This window comes from Uranotaenia lowii, chromosome 3 (genome assembly GCF_029784155.1).
Source record: "Uranotaenia lowii strain MFRU-FL chromosome 3, ASM2978415v1, whole genome shotgun sequence".
In the NCBI taxonomy this organism is placed as follows: domain Eukaryota; kingdom Metazoa; phylum Arthropoda; class Insecta; order Diptera; family Culicidae; genus Uranotaenia; species Uranotaenia lowii.
The window spans coordinates 346,167,105-346,192,544 of NC_073693.1; the positions used below are offsets into that span (position 1 = coordinate 346,167,105).

The 25,440-nt window shown below is 37.8% G+C and overlaps 1 protein-coding gene across 1 annotated transcript in view; it reads left to right on the plus strand.

Annotated features, from left to right (window-relative positions):
* Positions 1-1,623: 1,623 nt before the first annotated feature.
* LOC129757059 (serine/threonine-protein phosphatase PP1-beta catalytic subunit) overlaps positions 1,624-25,440 on the plus strand; it is a 107,988-nt gene continuing 84,171 nt past the window's right edge. The window contains exon 1 of the mRNA XM_055754160.1: positions 1,624-3,313. Coding sequence (XP_055610135.1) covers positions 3,310-3,313 — 4 coding nt within the window. The 5' untranslated portion in view covers positions 1,624-3,309. The remainder of the gene's footprint in view (positions 3,314-25,440) is intronic.

Below are 25,440 nucleotides of genomic sequence, written 5' to 3' on the forward strand. Positions count from 1 at the left end.
TTTTGATTTCAATCTATTTTAGAGCGATTCAGTTTCGTGACGTCACAACGCACGATTTTTTTAAAGCAGGGTTTTGCAAAGCGTTGTGACGTCACGAAATTTTATGATAAGCTACATGAAATAAATCAAAGTATTATCTTAAAATGCATGTTTGATTTACTTAAAATGCTAAAAACTTAATAAATAATGTGATTTGGTGATGAAATCGATCCATTTATTCCCAAAAGTTAAAAGGAAATAAATCTCAAAGGCCCATATAAGCAGATAAGGTTTGCAACACTGCTCACATCAATTTTATTCGAAGTTTTTTTGTGCGATCATATGAATATTATTTAGGACAAAACTAAAACTAGGAAATATTTATTCGTAAAAGCGTTGAAATGTGTTTCTGAATCTTTTTAATCTTTAATTGCGAAGGACAGGGAAAAATAAATGATAATTTCAAAGCCTTCGATCTTTTCAAAGATAGTTAATCGACACTAGAGTGCCTAAATCAGCCATCTAATGAAAATCTTATAAATTGCAAGCTCAAATAAATCCTAGGCCTAACACAAAGTCCAGTGCCAAATTTGGGGATTGGCCCACGGAAATAGAGGGCAAAATGAGCCTAAAATTTGTATGGAATTATGAGAAATTGGGTTTGGAAGGACATTGAAACCAAGTTATGCACCAATTTCTAAAGTCCCTTTCGGCTGGTTTCTTTTAATTATAGTCATTCACAAAATTTTCATTATGACAAATAGTTTATCTGAAGATCCCATTTCAACAATGGTTTAGTTAAAAAGGTTTTTGAGTTTCAAAAATTAGCTTCTGATGGGACAAATACAAAAAATACCTGAACGATCGTTAATCGACGCTAATTTTGAACGTTATAGCTGTTTTATGATCACTCTAATCGAAACGCGTTCCTCAGATGAAATATTGTTATAATCAAAGCTTTAAAATACTAAAATGAAAAGAAAAATTGGTTGATAAAGACCTAAATTATTGACAAAAAACGGTTTTTTTTTATCATACCGAACAAAATCTACATAATTCCAAACAAACTTCAGGTGCGTTGCGCAACCCCTTCCCTTAGAATAATCTGACCCAAATTTTGCATGAGACTTTGTGCTATTACATATTTGAATTTATTTAATTTTGTAATTCACGGGGTTTGATTTGGATTTTCTAGTGACATTCTTTGAGGTGGAAATTTCAATAAGGGCAGTTTTCTATTAAAATAATTTATTTAATTTTATTAATGAATTTTTTATGAAAATCTTATGAATTTTTCAATAAAAAAAAGTTAATCTGTTAAGTTTACCATGTTAAAAGATTTTTTGAATCTCATTACATTTATTTCATGGAACTTATTTTGTTTGAACATAATGCCAGAAAGAAATAGAAGCTACTAGCGGTGTTTTTCATTCTAACATAGATATATGAAGAACTTGATCTATTACAAGATTTTTATTCAAATCACAGATAACTACCTGATTTATGATTCACAAATATTCTTTTACAAAATCGATGAGGATTTCATTTGTTTAATAGTTTGTTTATTCTTGAATCAAGCGTTTTTAAGCGCTGTTTTATATGTTTTATTAGAAATGTTTAAAAACAACTAAGTTAATGAAAAAAGAAATTAGTTTCTTCAAAAACTTGATAATAGAACTCGTTTATTGAAGCACATTGTTGTGTTGAACTTGAATTGAAGAAATAGTATCATAGTGTTGAAGTAAAAAGTCTTGAACGTTTTCGAAAAAATGTAAATAAATTTTCGAGACGTCACAACGCATTCTTTACCCAGGTGTAACTCGAAACCTGCTAAACCGATTTTCAATCTAAAAATTGCATTAAATTCCACTCAAAAAGTTTGAAGAGACCTCCAATTTTTGACAATATGTGAAATTTCAGTAAATCATAAATTTAAAAACAGTAGAATTTTCGTGACGTCACAACGCTTAAAAATAGATACCTTTATCAACGATTCTAGAGCGTAAACTTGCAGTAACTGTAATTAATCTTATATCATGCTTAAAAGATGGCTTTTCTACCATCATTTTGCAGTAATTTTTTTTGACATAGCTGAATTTTTGACAAAGTTATGTTATAAGTAAAGAATATTTGCAAAAATCAATTTAATTTCATACTAAAATTTTTAAATTTCAACGTTAACACACTCAATTCTAAAAAAAGGTAGCTGAAAATCTTTTAATGGAAAATGACACTCAAGAAATAACCTTTCTAACGCTATCAAAAGTAAAAGAAAACATGTTATGAAATTTTTTATAAAGATGAATCTGAAGAATGACTGTGTTAAAGGGTAAATCTGGAGTCGAGTAATGATTTTTACATGAACATAGGGTTTAGATTTTTTTTTTAAAGAAAATTGTTAAATCGCAATCTAACATCATTGAGAACACATTTTTCAAATGCTCGATTTTTTTTACAAAGATATTGAATTTAATAGAACATCTTATTTACAGCTTCCACAGATTGAATCGTTCTATCATTTTTTTATAATAATGTTCCCTATTCCCCCTTTCGCTGCACTCCATCAAATCCATATTCGACCGTTTTTCGAATTCAATACGTGTTTTCCATCTGTGGATTCATCGATAATTGGATTTATTTATGCCCGCCGCTACCTGCCCTAAGTTATCATTTTCGGTATCTCTAGAACTCAGTTAGTTGAAAATCACAATCTGAAAAAAAAGTACGCATATATAATCGAATCACAGTTTTCGAATTATTTATTGACATTTTGTTCTGTTTTCTTTTTTCTCTTTCTCTTCTCTGCGCTGCTTTGTGCATTCTGGATTCTGTGTTTCGTTCGACCTAACAAATAAACAAAAACTAACGACCAAACTTAACAATACGAAACAATAATAACAAACACAAACACTCGCAAACGAACAACATCTCACTAACACACATGTGACACCGTGTGTACTTTAAAATTCCTTGATTGTGTCCCTTGCGTGTCTTTGTGATCGTTCCTCATCACTTCCACACCTCATCAAACAATAACAAACATTCAAATTATCACAATCAATCGTTTGAATGTGTGTGTGTCGTTTCGACCATTTTTCGTTGCTGTGGCATGCTGCTGCCGTTTTAAATGTCATTTCGGACAACATCGGGTAACATCCAAACACATCCATCCGACAAAACGAATCGAAACAATTGAAAAACGAAAACAAACAATCTACCAACAACTCGAAACCATCAAACGAAACGAATTCAGCACACAAACAGCAACAGCAACAGACACAGGAAACGCGGAAAAAAGGGAAACTGAAAGATATATTTTCATCAGATTTCATGGGTATTTGGCCGTTAACATATTTTCTCCTCAATTTGTTGATTTGTTAATCGTTTTTGCTATGTTGAAACTTTGTTTTGTTGTTGCTAGAGAGCGTATTGATTGCGAAAAAATAACGAAAATCACATAATATCGGCATCATATTTGTGCAATTTTCTCCCGTTTAGCTTACTATTTGTTGACCCTTTTTGTTGGTGTTGTTTTTCTCCTATTCCTTCCCTCGTTCGCTGCTCTCTCACTTTTTTGCTGAAGTACATTTTGGCGTTCCTATTCTCTCTTTAAGTGCTACTAGTAGCGCCGCCATTGCCGTTGTGTCCCCTTAACTATGGCTATACTCTTTCCATCAACCTCTTTAGCAGTGTTTTCGTCATTGTTGTCTTACATTTTTCCTCTCTCTCTTTTCACCAGACTCTTTATTCATAATACCATTTCATTGAAACAATTGGCAGAGCTTGGTTCCCTGTTCTTTGTTGTTATCGTTGTTCTAGGTCCAGCTTTAGTTTACCGTTTATTATTGTTACCAAAATTGGTAGTAAGTGTTATCCTAGTTTTAGAGTAGAGAATTTTTTCATCGCCCTATTATATTATACTTGACCGAATTTCTTTTCAGGGATAGCTACTAAAAAGTTCAATTTTATTTATTTTACTGTTTTGCCTTCTTTTATTTATGTTTTTTAGGAGTGTTTTCCAAAAAATCATTCATATTTCAGCTATGTTTTATTGTTTTCAATTGGATTATTGGAAATTTATCTTGAATCAAAAGGTGACTGCTAAAGAGATCTTTTTGCTGTACATTGTGATTTTTTTTTCAAAATATCTGCCCACTAGAGCAGTCGAAATATTTTGGCACGATTTGGCCACCGTATTTTGTTTATTTTACAGGCTGGCAATTTTTTTCCTTGTAGAAATTAGTCTGCCAGGTGAACCAGTCAGAAAAAATTATTTTTTTTTATCACTTTCGCTATTGATATTTTCGGATTGAGGTTGAAAAAACCTCTCACATTCCTTAACTTAATGGAATCAATCATCTTCTCTTTTATTCAAATTTTAGCTTACTATTGGATCTTCTAGGACTTCTGAAACGATTTATCATGCAAACATCGGTCGAATAGTTGAATTTTAGCTGTTTTTGGGTCTCCCACTGGGACTTTTCTGGATTTTTCTCGAGCCTGCCCAAAAAAATTTGTCAATGAACTTCATTATTGGACGCTTTCTCAAAAACCACTTGATAGATTGTAACCAAATTTTATACACGTACACATTAACTACATTACTAAGTAGTTTCACTGAAAATTTCGTAAATTTCCTTACTTGCATTCAAAAGTTATTCACAAAACAAAGTGTTGTATTTTTCTTTTTCGAATATACTTCTTAATCGAAAAAGCACATTTTTAGCTCTGACTTTTATGTAAATACGGTTTTCGAAAGGATGTCATTAGAACGTCAAAGCCGCGATGATGATACAAGTGATGTGGCGCTAAAACATGGACATGGCTCACAGTGTATCATCTTTAACGATCCTGTCAAAGCCTTGTGGAAGTGTTTAGAGTGCTTTTCTTTCCAACAAATACCCAAAAAATCCCAAACCAAACAGGTCGCTAACTTTCACGGCAAATCAACACGAAGTTGGCATGACCCTCACAGAATTCAATGAAACTTTGTGGGCATTAACATTCCCTAGTGAAGCAACTTGGCGTACTAAGTTTTCCCAAAAACTGTCTAGATCATTTGAAAAGAGCCAAACATTTCAGGCACAAATTTATTAACATTTTAGCTCGAAAATGACAATTCCTCAAATATTTTAGAAAAAATATTGATTTTTTAAATCCTACACTGAGAAAAATGCATTTCAAAAACTGAAACTCAATTTCCGAAAAATGGCATCTCAGAATCTGATGAAATTTTTTTAAAGCTGGGTAATAATAAGGCCTACAAGTCGAAGCATTTTTTGAATTAAAGGTTTCCAATCTACACTGAAAAAATAAATAACATGATATAAAAGAAAAATCATGAAAAAGTTTATGTTAGATAAACCTTTTTTCCCTTCAAAATGCAAGTTGCAATTTATGAACGACTAGTAGGCCTTATTATTACCCTTGATAGAAAAAAAATCATCAAATTCTGAGATGGCACTTTTCGGGAAATTGGGTTTTAGTTTTTTAAATGCATTTTTCTCAATTCAGGATTTTTAAATATTTTTGTCAAAATTTTTTTCTAGAAATTCAATTATTTTTATAAAACTCTGCCTTAGACCACATTTATGAAGGAATTATAATTTTAGAGCCAAAAATGTTCATAAAAAATTGACTTGAAAAGTTTGGCCCTTTTCAAATGTTAGTCAAAACTTCTTTTTTTTCTGGAAAACTAAGTATGCCAAGCAAGGATGCCAGGTGGTTTTGAAAAAAAATCAGGATAACATGAAGAAAAAATCAGGATTTTTCAGGATACCACAGATCCTGCTTAAGTTGCATAAATATAGGCGAAAATACTGAAACTGTAGACACCTTAATTTATGCAATGAGGCGAGCAGATTCTTGGTTGATCGGCAGTTTATATGGAAAAAACACCATTTCTATATCATCTGAGACGAACATTACTATCGGTTTTATTGTTCAAATAATGTTAAATTTTCATATCTTAGTCCATGAGTTGACATATAATTTCCAAGAAAACGTAAATATTCTATTCAAGACCTCACAGAATTTTATAGAACCGTTTTCATCAGATTAAACTAAGGTTGCCGTATTACCCGATTTTATCCGGATTTGCCCGGATATTTGATACAATATTTTGGAACAGTCCGGCTTGGCCCGGTTGCTCGGATTACATTGGAAAAAACGCTTAGATTTTGCCCTAAAGCCTAAAATACAATACGATGTGATTTTAACAAAATTTGTCCGGATATTTGATCGGATTTAGTCAATTTTGAAATCAAATGCCCGGATTTTGTCAGGTTTTTTTTTCATAAAATTTCCTGGATTTTTCCGGTCCGAAGACGAGGTGAAAAAAAATCGGTTAACAAACAAATCTTGGGCTTGACTTTTCCCTTACTTCATTAAAACGATTCCTTATCAATTTTTTAAAAAAATTCAATTTAAAGATATATATGCTGCTAAACGGTTATACTTCTCTTATTTTTTTATCGAACAAATTTTGCGAAAATGTGTCGTTGAAATTTCTTCTGCAATCTGAGAATATTTTTTTAAAATTTCGTTAGACATTTAAAAAAAGCTAAAGTACTTGTAATAATTTTATACTGGTCATTAGGATGTAATACACGTATGGGAAAAATTTCATGATCGAATTTCGAAAACCAAGCATATACATTTTGTAAATCAGTGAAAAATTTAGCTCAATCGGATTTGATTTAGGGGTGCTTCAAAGCGCTCCAAGTCTCGTGTTTTGACCCTGAAAAATCATCAATGAAGGGACTGCAGGTAAGATTGCCGAAATTTTTGCGCCTTCATCCGGCAATTCTATCTAAAAAACTGGCAAAATCCGTGAAATATTCGGGCATATTCGATCAATATCCACTGAACACGCCTCAAAAAAAAAATCAAGCTTGAAACTTTTGGCTTCCAAAAACCAGTTCATAATCATTTTTATAAAATTTCCCGAAAAAAATTTCCATTTTGGATTCAAATATAAAAAACAATAATAGCTCAATTTGAGTTTTCTGTTTGATTTTGCAAATAACGTGAATAAATCCGGGCATTTTTCAACAAAATGTGGGCGACCGAGCCGGACCGAATTTCGTATCAAATATCCGGGCAAGTCCAGGTAATACCAGGCAATCTGGCAACCTTAACACAGTAAGAACTACGAAAAAATCTAAGCCCGGAAAAACCAAAATTCGACATACTGTATCTCAAAAACCAATGGACCGTATTCTATGAATTTAGTATCTTTGAGTTACCGAAAATATTGTGTTCAATTTTTTAGAACATAGTTCCATTGTTAAATTTATAACATTTCGGTATCAATTTTAGTAAAATGGGAATGCCTCGATATCGCTGTTTCAAGAAAACGCGTTTAAATTTTGACAGCTCGAACTGCAAAAATAATTTTTTTTTCTCCAAGTGAGTAGGTTTTCAAAATGTAGGTCTTCGAACGTAATTTTTCACCCAGCTGATAACTCGATTTGTTTACATTTGGCGCAAACTCCCTTTGGAAAAATCGATACCGATTTGAGTTTTGCATCGAAGTGCAGCTCACTCAGAGGTGCCAGGTGTCCTGATTTTTCAGGATTTGTTCTGATTTTCGAAAGACCGTCCTGATTTTTCAGAAACGCTTGAATTGTCCTGATTTTTTGAAAAATGGTGTAACGTTTCCTCGTTTGTGCAGAGTTTCAAAAAATTTCTAAGTTATAACTAAAATTATATGATGGCGTTTTCCGAAATAAACTGCAAGCCAGTAAAAGCTCTACTCGCTTCAGTTGCATAGTTTGAGGCGTGTTCAGTATTTGTATTTCCCTTTAATTTATGCAATCTCAACAGAGCTGCATTTTATTTCCATCAATAGAGGTGTTCTAAATTTGAATTTTTTCATCTCAGTGTCCTGATTTTTGACAAAACCACCTGGCACCTCTGCTCGCTCGCCGCGAGCATAAAATCAAGATATCTCGTATTTGGTCCGCAATGTGTAAACTAAAGTAAATCGGAAAAATCGAGATTTCAATTTTGATGCCAAATGACTTAGGAATGCGTGGCCCAAAATCGACTTTCTGATAATTTGTTTGTTTTTGTGCATTCAATAATACATATGATAAATTCAACTATATTTGTATGATTTATTTTATACATTCAACAATAAATATAATAGATTCAACTATAATCGTATGATTCAACAATAAGTAAAGTACATTCAATTATTAGGGTATAGTTGATCTTACTATAGATATGATAGATTAAATTATATTTTTATGATTGATTTCATGAGGCCAACTATATATATTGTAAATTCGCCTTGTATGTTTAACGCCACTGCATTATTTTTACAACAAGTTTTAAACTTATTAAATCACATTTCCACTTTCTCACATTTTTAGTTGTTTTGGTAGCAATCAAGCAATACGAAGAGGATCATGTCAGCTGCTTGAAGATGGCCATTGTTTGGTTCTGCCTGAGTGATTTTTTGTTACCGTCATGATCCTGAAATTCGGAAGTTACAATCAACAATCACTCCTAAGCTATCGAAGCTTTTTCTTACCTTTAGTCTTCTATTGCTGGCCTTGCCCAAAAAATTGTGTTTTCCGTTCTGCTGATTCCATGCCGGAAATCTATTATATTGATTGCAGGAGGTCAATCAGCAGTTTGTAGTTGAATCTATCATATTTATAGTTTAATCAATTATACCAATATAGTTGAATTTGTTATATTTATGATTGATTGAAAAAGGTTAATCAAGAGCTTGTAGTTTATAGTTGTATCAATCATGCCAATATAGTTGAATCTATATCATATTTATAGTTGATTACATAAGGTCATCCAGCAGTATATAGTTCAATCTATTTTATTTATAATTGCATGAGAAAAAATCAACTACATTTTGATGATTTATATAATTGGCTGAAATATTTGGAACAACTTTCGTCTTTTTTCTGTGATGTCTGAAAGTCAAACTAGACCTAATGAGGTGCATTTCTTCGAGTTTTGAGGTGGTTTATATCGTTGGGCTCATCATGAACGTTGTTCTCGACATACTCGTCCATGATTTTTTTTGTTATCGTAATACTTCAGGATTCTGAATCCGGTTGAAATAGAACGGAAAACGTTGCCCAATTTTACCGCCACTTTGAAACCGATTCAGTTTTTTGAGTCGTAGATCTGGTGCACCCATAGAAGAGGTTGCAAAAATCCAATGCCTATTTAGCAAATTTCTGTGCCGAAGATGGGCTGAAAAGTGTACTGTACCAAAGTGATATGATTGGAAAAGCACTACTGGCATTAAGACTCGAGCTCCCAACCAAATTGATGCATGACCACTACATGCAACGAAACAAGAAAAAAAATTATTGAAAAATATCCTTTTGAAAAATTCAGCAAAAAAGAAATAGTGACTCACTGCAACATTTTATCGCAGCTTGCCAGTCCGGTATCTTACCCAGTGCACCATCTGAGCCGGTTATCAAACGAAAGTTTATTGTCATAGTACTTCTGTCACCACCGCTTCTTAACACTAGAAAGACCGCACCAGTCAAAATGACTGGTTGGACACTTTGTTTGTTGAATATCTTTCAAATACTTCGCTTTAAAAATTCGCCAAAAATACGACTTTTCATGAATTTTGAATCTCTACAAAACTGTGTATTTTTTACTCCACTAGCTTTTTTAATAAGCGAGAAAAATTTCGCCATGGACACTCGGACCGTGACCAGTCAAAATGACTGGTAAAATTCACAACCCTATAACTCAAACAAAATAATTTTTTTTCGCTTGCTTTTGGTTTCATTTGCAATCTACATTCAAGACAATGAGCCCTAGTTGATTTATGGTGGGTAGAAGTGTGTCATTTGTTATGAAATTATTGATTTTCGATACAAAGTCATGAAAATTTGTAGAAAAAGTTCTCGGATTGGCCGCTGTGTGGCGCTTCAAGCACTCGACTCCCAATTTTTTTGGTCTGTTTTGTTGCCCAACTTTAATCGAACTTTCTGTCAAAATTTGGCGAAATTTCATCAACATTTGTAAAAGTTATGTTAGATTTAATACATGTACATTCGAGTAATCGAGTAGTTTTAGGTGATAAATATGTTTTATACTAAACCAGAATGAGTAAAATAATTATGAATTGTGTGCTCATTTATTCAAATTTGAAGACAACAGCTATGAAACTGAATAATTTAAATGATGGAATATTTTTTATATGTTGGTTATCCACCATGGGTGCACGGATTCACCGCAGTTTCTGCCCAAGTATGTATTCACATGCATTCTTAGATTATTAGGTTCGACAAATTTCCAATGCAAGTTCACTAACAGGTATTCTGGCACCCGTGTATATACCTGGCCAGTTGGCAACTGATTGAACATTTTTATTATAAGAGGAAAAACATCTTACCTGTCGGCAACTTATGGGGTTTGAACCCAAGAATTTTCTTGCCGATACCAAGAATCGAACCCAGTACGCCTGGCATACCTAGACCAGACTCGCACAAGCCTATCTGATACACCACAATGGTGCTAAAATATTTCAACATGGGTGCACAGAAAGGCTGTAAATTCGCCGTTGTCAATTATATAGAAATAAATTGTTTTCAACTTGCTTCAGAACACAAAATATTTTTGAGTTAAATAGATATGATAGGTATTTAAAATGCAATATTGGTCAATCGAAAAACTTTTCAACGTGTTCATTTGACAATGTTGATTCATTATTATTATTTCCACTGTTTTCCGTCACACGACATAACTTGATGCATATAATTCTCAAAATTCACTCGGTCCATGGTAACCGATTTCTAATTTCTTGGATGTTGATCAGATCTTATCAGATAAATATACGGTTGCAAAAACCCTTTTTATAGTAATAAATAAATAAATTTATTATTTCAAGATATTTTTGAAATATTTCTTTTCCAGGAATGAAAAAAACGGAACTTAAAATTCGTTTTTTAAATGTTAATATCTCAACATGAAAGACATGGTTTCGACTTTGGTTTAGTTAAGATTTGTAAAAATGCTTTTTCAAAATTTCCAAAAAGTCCAATATTTGATTAAAACGCGGTGAATCCGTGCACCCATAGTGAAAACCCATGTCTTTAACACAGTTTTCATTTGAATCTATAAAAGTCTTTATTCATTACCTTTAGCATGCAAAAAAATTGATTTTGGATAAATGGCGGTGAATCCGTGCACCCATGGTAAATTGCTCTACTTCTAGATAAAATATGCTTCAAAACCTACAATATCAGGTATAATTTATAGGAAACGTGTTGAAAAATTTCAGAGTGATGAATGCTAGAAAATATCTAATAAAACAAAACTGAAGTGAAACCGTGCACCCATGGTCAATACCCATAGCCATCTAACATGATTTTATAATTAGATTGATAATGTGTTTTAATTTTTTGATAATTAATTGAAATATTCTTGTTATGACATACACTCATTCGTCAACTATGCCAAAGTGAGGTGATTCCGTGCACCCATGGTGAAAAAATATTTCCATTTTATAACAAAAATGTTTTCGAATTAATAACAAAATAATGTCAAAAGAAAAAAGTGAAAAATATTGTGATATAAAGAATTTCCCCTTTACCAGTCATTTTGACTGGTCACGGTCCGAATAGGTATATTCAATTTGCCGGTCCTTCTAGTGTTAATTCCGGTCAAGGAAGTTCATTATCGGAGTAGAGTCTGATTTGTGGGTGTAGAGAGCCTGAAATTATTGTCCAGGTTTTGAAAACCGGATCCAGATTTTCGACAAAGGAATTTCGGAAAACAGGATTTGGGTTCTTTTGTAGTGTTCATGTCGAATTGATCTGATAATATGCTTGAACATCATCAGTTGGACAGGTTTATGAGTGAAATCATTGTCTAATCGGGTCACCGGTCTTGTGTTATCAGTAAAAATGTTTTGTCATTGGCAATGAAATTAATTTACCCATATGCTTCACGAACCGGAAGTCTCCTATAATAACATTATCGTCCGACGTTCTTGGTCAACACAATATCGTGTCCCAAGCAGCAACAACACAACTGGCTGACATTTCATCATAATTTCTTATTTGTTGATTGAAGTCTTTGGGTACGATAATATGTACAGTACAATCTGCCGATGGTACTCATCCCGTTCCTTGCGGTGCTTTATCGTTGATTTAGTCTTAAATCAATTTTCTCTGTAAGAATTCTGATCGACTTCCATTGCGTAACACAATTACGCCTTCCGGCGGGAAAATGCGGACAGTGTTTTTCTCCGTTTTTATCCTGCCTTCTGGGGTCCCCCCGGTCGGTGAAGTTTTCTTTGATCCAGATGTCAAATCAATTATTTTTCCCATATTAATTTTAATAATTGAATTTTGTTTTGAGACGTTGAACCTTCAACGGCTAATCGATACAAAGTTGGATCCATCATACTACAGGATCCATATAAAAAATTTAGAAAATATTCTATTAACTGTTTTAATGTAGTTTTTTACCATTATTTATTTTAATCCTTTCTGGTTTTTTAGTTTAACGTTGTTGATGTTCAATGTTTCTTAGTCGAAAAGGTTGATTTTTTAGTTGAATTCGATCCTCTCTTAGTTGAATTGAGTTCCCAAATTTTGTACCTTAGTTTCTGTTGCTATTCGCCCGTCGTATTCAATAAAAAAACAACTTCATTGCTCGGTAGTATATGAGAGCTCATATTCTGTTGTTAGGTTCATAGTTGCTTGCATTGTGACGTTTAATCATTGCTCAAAATGTTTTTATTTTTTTCCTAAAAAAACTAAACGCTCCTTCTTTTCTTTCCAGGTATGTGTATTCTTGTTTGTTTAGCCGAATTTTGTAGTGTATCACTGCAGCACTAACCTCTTGATGAGATAAGATCATTTGTCAGGGTGTATTGGTAAGTTAAAAACTACAATCATTAAATATGTTAATTTTTTCGTTGAATTTATGTGAAAATTGTGTAAAAATGTCTTTTTGAAAGTAGAATCATGAGTTATTATATTATTGTTCAAATTAAATTGTGTTTCTAGCGTTCCAGAATCTGAACGTTATCTATAGATATAGATTTGAGGACTTCCAATTATTTTTCTTAAAATACTGATCAAGAAATCTCGATCCGGCTTCATCAGCCGACCTTGAAGCGTGCTGGATTCCACATCCAACAAACGACACAGCACCCATCCAAATTCCGTTTGTTTACATATTTAGGGTTGCTTGCTATTGACGGAGGACGAGAATAGAGTTTTATAAATGGAAACCATTGCGAGATTTCGTCGGCTATAAACGAACCCAAAATAGACTTCCAAAAAAGAAACCCGTTTCGATCCGATCCGATCATCATCATCAATCGTCGAGAAGTCGATCCCGTGCCAAAGTCAAGTGTATGGCGGTGTGCTTTGCATGACAAACATTTGAAAAGGGGAAAAAATTGTGATTGTGATCGAGGAAGTGTGAAGTTGCGAGTTTTTTTTTCTTACGTAAACGAGTTTTTTCTGCTGATTTTGTTGGACTCAGTTTGATATGTACAATTATGGGTATAGGTTTAACTTTTCGGAAGAGACGGTCGATCAATCCAAGACTCTCATGCGTTAGCGCCTAAAGTAAACAAAAATTGTGACGACTGTTTTTTTTTCGGGGAAGGGGAAGGCTAATGGAGAACCACTCGAATTTGAGTGGAAATCGAGAAGGCGCGCTGCTGAAAGCTTCCGCTGCTGATATCAAATCTCGACGCGTGAAAACAAACTTTCCGAAGTGTATCAGTATAACATCATCATCGGCATCGGCGCGGCATCATCATCATATCGTGGGTGGCAAAGTTATACATTGCATAGAAAACAGAGCCAGAAGAAGGAAAAAAAATACAAACCAAAATTGGCAGTACTTGACAGCAGAACATTACCGATAGGGAGATAGATAGAAATCGTATACCCATGTACGCGTCAAAGACAAACAGAAACTCATTGCCGCTCACGTGTTCCCAGAATTTGCAACTGGAACGCAGCAGAGAGATGAATTAGTTATTCGAAACCGAATGCCGCACGATGCGGATTAAGTTAGTCGTTTGAGTTTTAGACGGAAATTTTGCTCTTCCAAGGCCCACAATCTGAAATACTTTATGTTGATTTGGAATGAGATTATAAGATGGGGTGATTTATAAATAATGCAATATTTTCTATAATAACGTAACTTCCCATGTTCGTGTTGAATTTGAATTATAAATGTGCATCGCGAGGAAATCCGAACGGGGGAATCTCTATCTCTTATCTCTACTAATATCACTTGGTAAAGTTCTAAAAATTTTAAATTTTTGAGTTACCTTTTCAAAATGTGGTGTTTGATTTTGTAGAAATATATCCTGACCAATCTAGGGAAAAAGGTCAGGGCTCCAGCGATTTGATTTAGCTTTTATCTAAAATGTTAAAAAAAGGTAATCAAAAATGGAAAACCTCTGTACGTTTTTGGCAGAATTCCAAATTTCTGTAATGAATTTGCTTAATTCCTCATCGGAATATACCAAGATTTTTGAGCACGGTCTTCACACGGCTTTTTACGCGGCCTTTCTTCACATCTTTTTCGAAATAAGAACGGTACACAGTTTTTGCAAAAAAAAACTGAGGGATCTTTTTTGTCTTTTTCAATGAAAATCACTCAGAAATTTTGGATGTTGTGAGAAGTTTAGCTCTGGGACTTGAAAGGTGATACAGACCCCGTTCGTTTTTGGCAACATGCCCGAACATTTTGTGTTGCCAAAATCGAACGGTTTTTTTTCTGAATTTTTTTCTCTTATTTTTACAAAATAACTTTTTTTATTATCATTAATGTTATTTTAAGTCAATTTCCGATCATTTTTAGAATTTCGTTCGATTTGGCATATGTGCCAAAATTGGATGTTGCCGAAATCGAATGCTGCCAAAAACGAACGGGGTCTGTATATGAAACCTCAGACCTGATATCTGATATCTGAGACCTGAGACATGAGACATGAAACATGAAAAATAGAGCCTTCGACCTAAGACATTAGCGATAAAAATGGGACTTAAGTCATGAGACCATATCTCATCTCACTTTTCACGTTTTCCGTTTCACTTCTCTTCTGTCATTTCTCCATCTCTCGTCTCCCCCTCTCTTCTCACGTCTCATCTCTCACTCTTCACGCCTCATTCATGTATCACTTTCACACTTTACGCATCTCACGTCTTTTTTCCCAGGTCTGATTTCTCACTTCTCACGCGTCTTTCTTTTCATTCAACACATCTCACTCTTCACGTTTCACGTACCTTTTTCGATTCTCACTTCTTATTTTCACATCTCATGTCACATTAGTCATGTCTCAGATCCAATGTACCATTTCTCAAGGCTCGCAGGTCTCCAGTCATATATTTATGGAGCGATGTCTCATACCTAAGTTCTCATGTCTCAGATTTCATGTTTCAGGTCTTAGATCTGGAATCTCAGGTCTCTTGTATGAGGTATACACAGGGTGACAGTGAAGTTCTCATACTTTTTTAAAAATGCTTCAAAACCGTAAGCCTGCTTAGTAATTTATCAAATCTAACCTCCTGAATACCCGATCAGGATCGAAAAACCAAATTATATCAAGATAAGATTTTTATTTTTTTTCTATCAAAATTAGTTATAATTCAGTATTCGTAGGATGTTAAAATATCTCAAATTATATAAAAAAAATCTATACGATCATAGTCTAATTATATCAGTTTTTGATACTTTTATAACAATATTATGTCTCAATCAGATACAGTTTGATATAGAGCAGAACCAAAACTTACAAAAAAATTACCCATCAAGATATGAATGCTTTGAGCATGATTTCTAGTGGAATGTCAATAACCCGCGATATTCGCTAGAAGCATGCTCCATTTTCGGTTTCCCAAATAAAAATTTAATTTTGTGAATCTGTTGAGCGAAACTCATTGTAGCCTGGTTTGGGACGTTGACTTCCCGATCTGATAAGAAAAACAAAATTAAATCTGATATTTAAGAAAAGCCAAAAATATTTCGATATTCAAAATGAGGTATAATTTAGTACTCGTAAGATGTTAAAATATCTCAAATTATATAAAAAAGTCTATGCAAGCATAACTAAATTACATCATCACCCCTTGATAACATTATATCAAGACTATATCTCAATCAAATAGGATCGAGACCACCAAAAATGAAAAATTTGAGTGTTGAATGCAAGCTTTTGTGCAATGTTTGTCTTATATGTATTAACTTGTATGTAATGTTGGACTACCTCCTGACTTGTACTCAAACTTTCATGCATTGTTTCCAACTTGAACAATTCTTGAAAAATATGGGTACCAAGCCGGGAGGTTCAAACCTCGACCAGCAGGTTGGGAGGCGCACACGCTGCCACAGAACCATGCCTGGTGCATTGGAATGAGAGCATCAAACTTCCAATAAAAATTATCGAAGCATTTGCTTGCCCGGCAGGAAAAACAACTGATTATATCAAAAGAGATTTAATCATTTTTTTTAAACGACCGAAACAAAGATTTTGATATCAAAGCTACATATATCTGAATAAGTTAATAATATTCCTGTTGGGTAAGTACCTTGCTTCGATATCCGGTGATTGGAGTGGACTGTATGGTGTCGGACGCCTTGCCTGGGTGACCAATGTTGGGTGTGGGCTACGCCTTGGTTCCTTGGGGTTGAATCCGTTGTAGGATGGATTGGATGTTGTAGGCCACGTTCTCAACTTCCTACTAATTTCGTACTGGACGTTCCGGACGCACAATAACAAGACGGAGATTTAAACAAAACGCGACGCTAATGACAATACATTTATTCGACTTAACTACATCATATATTTAACTAACATAAAACATTCTTAAAAGGTACAAAATTTGGGTGGCTTGATTGCTTGGTGCTTTCTTATTCAGTACTGGAGGGCCAGCTCAAATTAAACTATTGAGCAGGCCGGGTTGATCCGATCGCCGTCGGATTAGGGTGTTATTGGGGTGGTTTCCCGGGGGTAGGGGGTGGTATTGTTGTTGCCATCGGTTGCTGCTGTGGTGGTAATGCCTGGTGTTGGTTCTCTCGCTGCCCGTCTCTCGTATCCCATCGCTCGGTGACCATCTCTCGCCATGTTGTTGCCCATCTCTCGGTGTCGATCGTGTACGCTCTTCTCTCTCATGCCTTCATCATCGTCTTGACCATCGGGGGTACGCAGATGTATTTTAGGGTACCAGTTGTAATATACATCCTCGCCCGCGCTGAAATTGCCGCAATTTCTGAAATGAAATAAGAAAATCCCATCCGAACACACTGGACGACGTCTCCGAGCTCCTCTAATTGACCGAACTGTTTTGTTCATCGCTGTTGACTGGTTGACAATCTGATGGTAACAGGCAAAGTTTTTCAACAGCTCTCTTCAAAATTCCATTCGATGTTAAGAGCGTCGCAACTCTTACTATTCCGTCTTCTCCAGGGTGTAGCTGTTGGATACGCCCTAATCGCCAACGCATCGGTGGGGTATTTTCATCCTTTATCACGACGAGTTGACCAACCGAGATCTGTACTGGAGGCTTCCATCGTTTGTATCTTCCTTGGAGCTGGGATAGATACTCCTTCTGCCAACGTTTCCAGAAGAATTGTATTTTTTGTTGTATTATTTGATACTGTTTGAGCCTTCCCGTAGATAATTCGGTTAAGTCCACTACTGGTAGCTGCTGCAACGACCTCCCAGTTAAAAAATGTCCGGGGGTCAGTGGTTCAAGATCGTTGGGGTCCTCTGACATCGGAGTTATTGGCCTAGAGTTTAGGCAAGCCTCAATTTGAATAAGAAGGGTGTTGAATTCTTCAAAGGATAAAGCGTTTTGTCCTAACACCTTAAGCAGATGCTGTTTGGCGGATTTAACTGCTGCTTCCCACAGGCCTCCAAAATGGGGAGCAGCTGGGGGATTAAAATGCCATTGTATGCCCCTTTCCGAGCATTCCTTGGAAACTTGTTGATTGTGGGTTTTGCTGCGCAGATTTGTGAACAATTCCTGTAGTTGGTTGCGGGCACCTACAAAATTTGTGCCGTTATCTGAGTAAATGTCGCTTGGAATTGCACGCCGTCCTATAAACCTTCGTAACGCCTGTAGAAATTTCTCCGTTGATAAATCGGAAACTAATTCCAAGTGTATCGCCTTTGTCACCAAACAGATAAACAGGGAAACGTATGCCTTGACTGCTACTCGGCGTGGTCCAGGCCGAATATATACAGGGCCGAAGTAGTCTACTCCGGTTCTGGAAAAGGGTGGAGAAATTGTGACGCGTGCAACAGGAAGTTCTCCCATAAATTGCTCCATAGATTTCGGTTTCATTCTAAAACAACGTAGGCACTGCTGAACTGTTTGACGGGCATAATTCCGTCCTCCTAGTGGCCAATATTTGAGTCTTATGGAGCTAAGAAGTAGTTGTGGGGCTGCATGTAGAAGTCGCTTGTGGAACGCTTCAAATAGAAGTTTGGTGAATGGATGTCGTGACGGGAGGACAATAGGGTGCCTTGTGTCTTCGGTAACTTGAGCATACTTTAACCTGCCGCCCAATCGTATTAAGTTATCGGATCCTAAGAATGGATTGAAAAACCTCATCGGAGAATTGCGTGAAACGGGTTCACCGTTGGTTAATTGTTTCCACTCTTCCTTAAATGCTTCTCTCTGGATTTCCCGTATAATAACATATTCGGCTTCTCTTAACTCTTTAGTAGAAAGAACACCTGATGAGCTTGGCTCTAACCTCCGTAACATCCCTTTTAATCTCAGCCAATACGCCGTTTTACGAATCAAATCGGACAATGAAGAAAACCTTTCGACGTATTCATCAATAAAACTAGGCGTGTCGATTGTCGCAACATTCGTGACCTTTCTTTTTGTTTCACTAGCGGCTGCATCGGTGTTGATGGTTACTGGCTGCTTCGGCCAGAATTTTTCTTCCATTTTCAACCAGGGCGGACCTTCCCACCAAAGACTGTTTTGCTTGATCTCCTCCGGACTTGTACCTCGAGAAATTATATCTGCCGGGTTCTCTTGACCTGGAACGTGTCTCCATGCGTATTGTTCGGTGATGATTTGGATTTTGGATACACGATTGGCTACAAAGGTTGACCATGTTGCGGGAATTGAATTAAGCCATTGCAATACGCAAGTAGAATCGGTCCAAAAACAAATTTTAGCTTCCAGTTTGATTGACTCCTTGACCTTCTCCGCAAGTTCCGCTGCCTTCAACGCTCCACAAAGCTCCAGTCTGGGAATCGACTGAGATTTCAACGGTGCAACGCTGGATTTCGACGTTAGTAATTGTACGCCGACCCTTCCTGAAGTGCTTATGCTTCGAATATACACACAGGCTCCGTACGCGCGCTCAGATGCATCGGAGAATATATGGATTTCAGTAGTCACTGCCATGGGTATGATTGAACAACGTGGGATGTGTAACTCGTTCAGCATTGGTATTTGAGCGTAGAACCTTCTCCAGTCTTCGGCTAAATCTTCAGGAATCTCGTGATCCCAATCCAAACGATTGTTTTGATCATCCGTTAAACACCATAGACGCTGCATAACTAGTTTTGCGGTTGTAATCACAGCTCCCAAGAGACCTAATGGATCGAATAGGGCTGCAATTGCGGATAAAACCTTGCGTTTCGTGAGTTTTTCATTTGGCTTCAAGTTCTGGATAATAAATTGGAAACGGAATGTGTCTGTCGAAGGCTGCCATACCAGGCCGAGTGTTTTAATGGTAGAATTGGGATCGAGTTCAACCTCTCCGGAGACATTCACTGCTAAATCTTCTGTTGGAATTTCTTGAAGCACTTGGACTGAATTGGAGGCGAACTTTCTTAGCCTAAATCCACCTCGTTCGGATAGTTCGCTGAGCTGCCTTCTCAACTGGATTGCTTCATCTTCGTCGTTTGTACCGGTCAACACATCGTCCATGTAAACATCCATTGACATCGCCTTGGCCGCTAAGGGATATCTATTTGCTTCGTCGATTGAGAGTTGCTGGAGAGTTCTTGTCGCAAGAAAGGGTGCCGGTTTGGTTCCATACGTGAGCGTTGTAAGTTCGTACGTTTTTACAGGCTCCGTTGTGTTGAACCGCCATAGGATGCTTTGTAGAGCCATATCGTCTTCGAACACCTTGATTTGACGGAACATCTTTTCCACATCAGCAACAATCATTATTTGTTTCGTTCTGCACCGTAGGACAATTGCTCTTAGATCATCTTGTATGACGGGTCCTGCTAGCAATATATCATTCAGCGATAGTTTGCTTGAAGTTTTGCTTGACGCGTCGAAAACCACTCGAAGTTTTGTTGTTGTGCTAGCTTCTTTAATTATAGGATGATGTGGGAGATAGCAACGTTTTGTACTGTCCTCTCGAGTTTCCTCTACCAATCGCATGTGGCCAAGTTGTAAATATTCCTGAATGAATCGGTTGTACTCTTCACGCAGGCTAGAATCACGATCCAATCTGCGCTCTAGGTATTGCAAACGTCGGAATGCGATGTCCCTTGACTCGCCTAATCTGGAATTGACATTCCCATCCTTTGGAAGAGAAACTGTATATCTACCATCAGTTTCTCTGCGAACCGTCTTGACGAAAAACTCCTCACAGCGCATTTCTTCGGGTGAATATTTGTGAACCGATCCTATTTCCTCGCAGGACCAAAAACGAGTTAGATATTCGTCCAAAGGTATCGAACTAGCTGTATTACAGATGGTCTTTGAAGTTTGCCTCCAGTTTTGTACTACACCAGTAATAACCCAGCCAAAAACGGATTCTGTAATAGCTGGTAATCCATCTCCTAGCGATTTCCGTTGACCAGATTGGAAGAATTCAAAGAAATGTTGGATTCCTAAGATCAGATCGATTGCATTGGATTGGAAGAAGTTGGCGTCTGCTAATTCGATCTCCGCTGGTAAACGTAGTTCGGAAAAAATAATGTCTGCTGTTGGTAGATCCGCTGTCACCTTCGGTAAAACCAGGAAGTCCATTTGTTGTTTGTAGCTTTCGTTTCGAGACTTGATAATCGCAGTGACTTGATGCTTGACTTCGGAAGTTGATTGGCCGATTCCCATTACTGAAACGTTCGAGCGCTGTCGGCAGACACCTAATCTTTGACACAAATGCTCCGCCATAAAATTGCACTCCGACCCGGAGTCCAGCAATGCTCGGGCAGGATAGCTGAATCCATTGTTGTCCTCTACCAAAACTACGGCTGTTGCTAGAAGCACTGTTGAAGCTGATCGCCGTGCGATATTAGATGCGACTGTTTCCGTCGATGGTGGTTCTGAATTTCTAGAATTTCTCCTCATAGTGCCGGAATTGGAGGCAGTTGCCCCTTCTGAGCGAAAGCAGATTAACGTGTGGTGTTTACCCTTGCAGTTGTGGCATACGAATTTCGACATACACTCCGAAGCCATGTGTCCATTTCGGAAGCAATTTCTGCAAAGTGAGTTTGTTCGAACCAATCTATCCCTTTCCGCTATCGGCATCTTCCTGAAAGTCTGGCACATGAAGAGGGGAGGGGTGTCTGAACACGCAACACAGCGACCCTTAGAGATGCGCGTGACGTTGTGGCTAGTTCGTATTCCATATTGCCTTTTAACGTATTCTGGTCGACCTTCGGATAATTTGTTGGGTAGGGAACCTAGAACCGAAATCCTCTTCTGGATGAACTGCATCAAATCCGAAATTTTATCCTGCTCATTGCCTGCTGTGAATTCCTCCCACGCACGTCGGGTAGTTGGATCAAGTCTGCTGCACAGAATCTCGAGTAGTAGTAGATCCTTGTATTCTTCGACCTTCACTAATTGATCTAGTGTTTGTACAACTCGCTCGAAACCCTCTAGTAGACACTGCAATTCCGTTACAGATTCTCTTGAAACGCTTGGCAACTTCAGAAGCGTATTCACCTGCCGTCGTTTTAAAAGTTTGCTGTTGTTGTAACGTTTCATCAGACATTCCCACGCAATTGGATAGTTGGCACTGGTTATTGCGAGTGGATCAACGAGTTTCTTTGCCTCTCCTGCTAAGCATCCCTTTAGATAATGAAACTTTTCGATGTCTGGTAAATCTGCTTTGGTATGGATTAAAGATAAATATAAATCCCTGAAGCTAAGCCACTCGTCCACATTTCCATCGAAAAGTTGTAATTTGATTTGTGGTAGCTTAACGTGTTCCGTAGTCGGATGCATCGAAGAATCATGAAGTCTCGTAGATTGGTGTGATATTGTTGTTTCCTGCTCTAACTCCTTAATTCTTTCCAGCATTGTTGCCTTCGCATCGTAATAGGATTCTCCACAGTCTAAGCGAACCTGGGACGGGGTATTCTCCGGTGTCAAAGTGTATTCTCCATGAGTTTCAATGTCCACCAAGGCAGCATTCACTTTGTCCCACAGTTCGTCTAGTTTAGCTAAACGCACTTGGATACGTTCAATTGAAGTAACCTCAGCAAGCGTATCCACAAACGCAACAATTGTTTTAAACAGATCCAGATGTGCACGAAGTTTAGTCTGAAGGCTCTTCAGAGAAGGCTCCTTGGCGGCGGATGAAGCTGCTGGCATTGTTGTATCACTCATTCACCGTTTACGAATTCACCAGTTGACAGATAGGGATGATTGGGTGTAAGTATTTAAAAACCTCTAGCTTCGGCTAGGAACATACACTGTAGGCTTAACTTACTTTTGCAAAAAAATAGCTGCGCTCCCCTACAGGTATGTTCAAATAATTCCTCCAGTGCTCGATAAACCGTTGATTATGTCAAACATTCAACTCAATAGATTTCGTAGTCGGCAGTTACGTACATTGATGGGAAAATAATCGGTGTAATATTCCGTATAAAGGCTTCGGTAGGACATATACCCAAAGTGTTTACCTGACCGAAAATTAACTGGAGCACAATTTAAATTTTTCAGTTCCAGGTAAAATCTGAACTTCCAAAGTGAAAATTGTCTTTCTGCAGTTGTACTTCTTAGCACCCCTCGCGTAATATCAATGATGATGATGATTGTTGTTCATTCGGTTGTTTCATTAGGTAGTGTGTTCAGTTGGGAAAACATCAAGGTAAGGTGTAGTAATCCGCGAAAGCTTCGACTGGACATATACTAAATGTAGTGCTCATAAATTTCACTAACCTTAAAAGAAATATGTCCGGCTGTCGTCGAAGGTGTTCCGCGTAACCGATAGTTGATTCGCAGGTGGAAAGTGTTAACCCATCCGGTGATAGGCTCCCCAGAATGGATTTGTTTTGATGGGTCAGATACGCTGCTAGAATCTCGCTGGATGAATCGAATGAATCGGTCGGCTGGTGGTAAGCGATGAACTCTCTCTCTCTTGCTGGTGTTCTTCAGGGTATTGGTGCCACAGATGTTGATGAACACGACGACTCTCACAAGCATTCATTGGGTTTGTTTACATCGGGAAGGGAAAAGTTTTGTGTAGAAGCTACAATAGTCCAAGCAACGGCTAGACGTATACTATTCTAGTGTTAATTACCTGGAAGAACCAGAAGCTTCGCTCGTCACTAGTGTAGATACGTTTCGGGTCGCAGGATGTTTACCGCCGGTTGTTTTTGGGATGGTGGCAAAAGGAATCCTCCACAAAGTGAGTTGCTGCTAAACGTTCACTTTAGAGTGTGCCCAAATGACGATAGCTGACTTTCTTTGTGAGATGATTGATGGTTTGATGATGACCGCAATGGTGAGCAGGTGACTTGAGCTTGATGTAGTGCCGAATTTAACGATGGCGTCGAGCGATTTGTGCTAGCCAGCCAACTAATTGGCGCGATGGCGTCGAATTCTGGGTTTGCCTGGTCGGAATCCGGTGTGAAGTGACCAAAATGTTGGGTAAGTACCTTGCTTCGATATCCGGTGATTGGAGTGGACTGTATGGTGTCGGACGCCTTGCCTGGGTGACCAATGTTGGGTGTGGGCTACGCCTTGGTTCCTTGGGGTTGAATCCGTTGTAGGATGGATTGGATGTTGTAGGCCACGTTCTCAACTTCCTACTAATTTCGTACTGGACGTTCCGGACGCACAATAACAAGACGGAGATTTAAACAAAACGCGACGCTAATGACAATACATTTATTCGACTTAACTACATCATATATTTAACTAACATAAAACATTCTTAAAAGGTACAAAATTTGGGTGGCTTGATTGCTTGGTGCTTTCTTATTCAGTACTGGAGGGCCAGCTCAAATTAAACTATTGAGCAGGCCGGGTTGATCCGATCGCCGTCGGATTAGGGTGTTATTGGGGTGGTTTCCCGGGGGTAGGGGGTGGTATTGTTGTTGCCATCGGTTGCTGCTGTGGTGGTAATGCCTGGTGTTGGTTCTCTCGCTGCCCGTCTCTCGTATCCCATCGCTCGGTGACCATCTCTCGCCATGTTGTTGCCCATCTCTCGGTGTCGATCGTGTACGCTCTTCTCTCTCATGCCTTCATCATCGTCTTGACCATCGGGGGTACGCAGATGTATTTTAGGGTACCAGTTGTAATATACAATTCCGTTGTGATGGGTTTGTTTAACAGTTTTGATATGCTCTCCTGATCGAGGCTGGGTCATTCGGCTGAAAGTCTTGAGGCCAAAAGACATTCGGCCGAACGTCATTCAGCCGATGGACGTTAGGCCGAATGGGCTATCTGGCCGAATAGGCCACTAGGCCGAATGGGTTATACGGTCGACGGTTATTCAGCCGAAGGCCAAAAGGATGTTCGGCCGAATAGGCCAATGGTCATTTGGTCGAATGGTCACTAAGCCGAATGATCGTAAGACCGAAAGGTCGTGTGGCCGAATGGTCATTAGGCCGAATCGTCGGGCCAAATGGTCGTGAGGGCGAATGGATGTCAGGCCGAAAGGTCGTAAGGCCGATTTGTCATAAGGCTAAATGAGCGTCATGAATGGTTGCTAGGTCAATAAGAAATCTTTTACACTCGTCTGCATGCTAGGCTGAATGGTCGTTAGGCCGAATGGCTGTTTGGCCGAATGGTCATTAGATTAAATGGACGATAGGCCGAATGGTCGCAAAGCCGAATGGTCGAATCCGGCCTTGCATCCATTCGGCCTGATGACTATTCGGCCTAACTACCATTCGGCCTAACTACTGATCGGCGTAATATGCGAAAAAGCGATAATATGGCTTATAGGACTAGATAGTAACGACCTGATAGCATCCATTCGGCCTATCGTTCATTCGGCCTTACGAGCATTCGGCCTAACGACCTTTCGCCCTTACGACCATTTGGTTCGACGACCATTCGGCCCGACGACCATTCGGCCTAATGACCATTCAGCCTAGCGATCTTTCGGCCTAGTATCCATTCGGCCTTATGAACATTCGGCCTTACGACCTTTCGGCCTAATGACCATTCGGCCAAATGATCATTCGGCCTAGTGACCATTCGGTCTTTTGTCCTATTTGGCCGAACATCCGTCGGCCTTTTAACCCATTCGGCCTAGCAA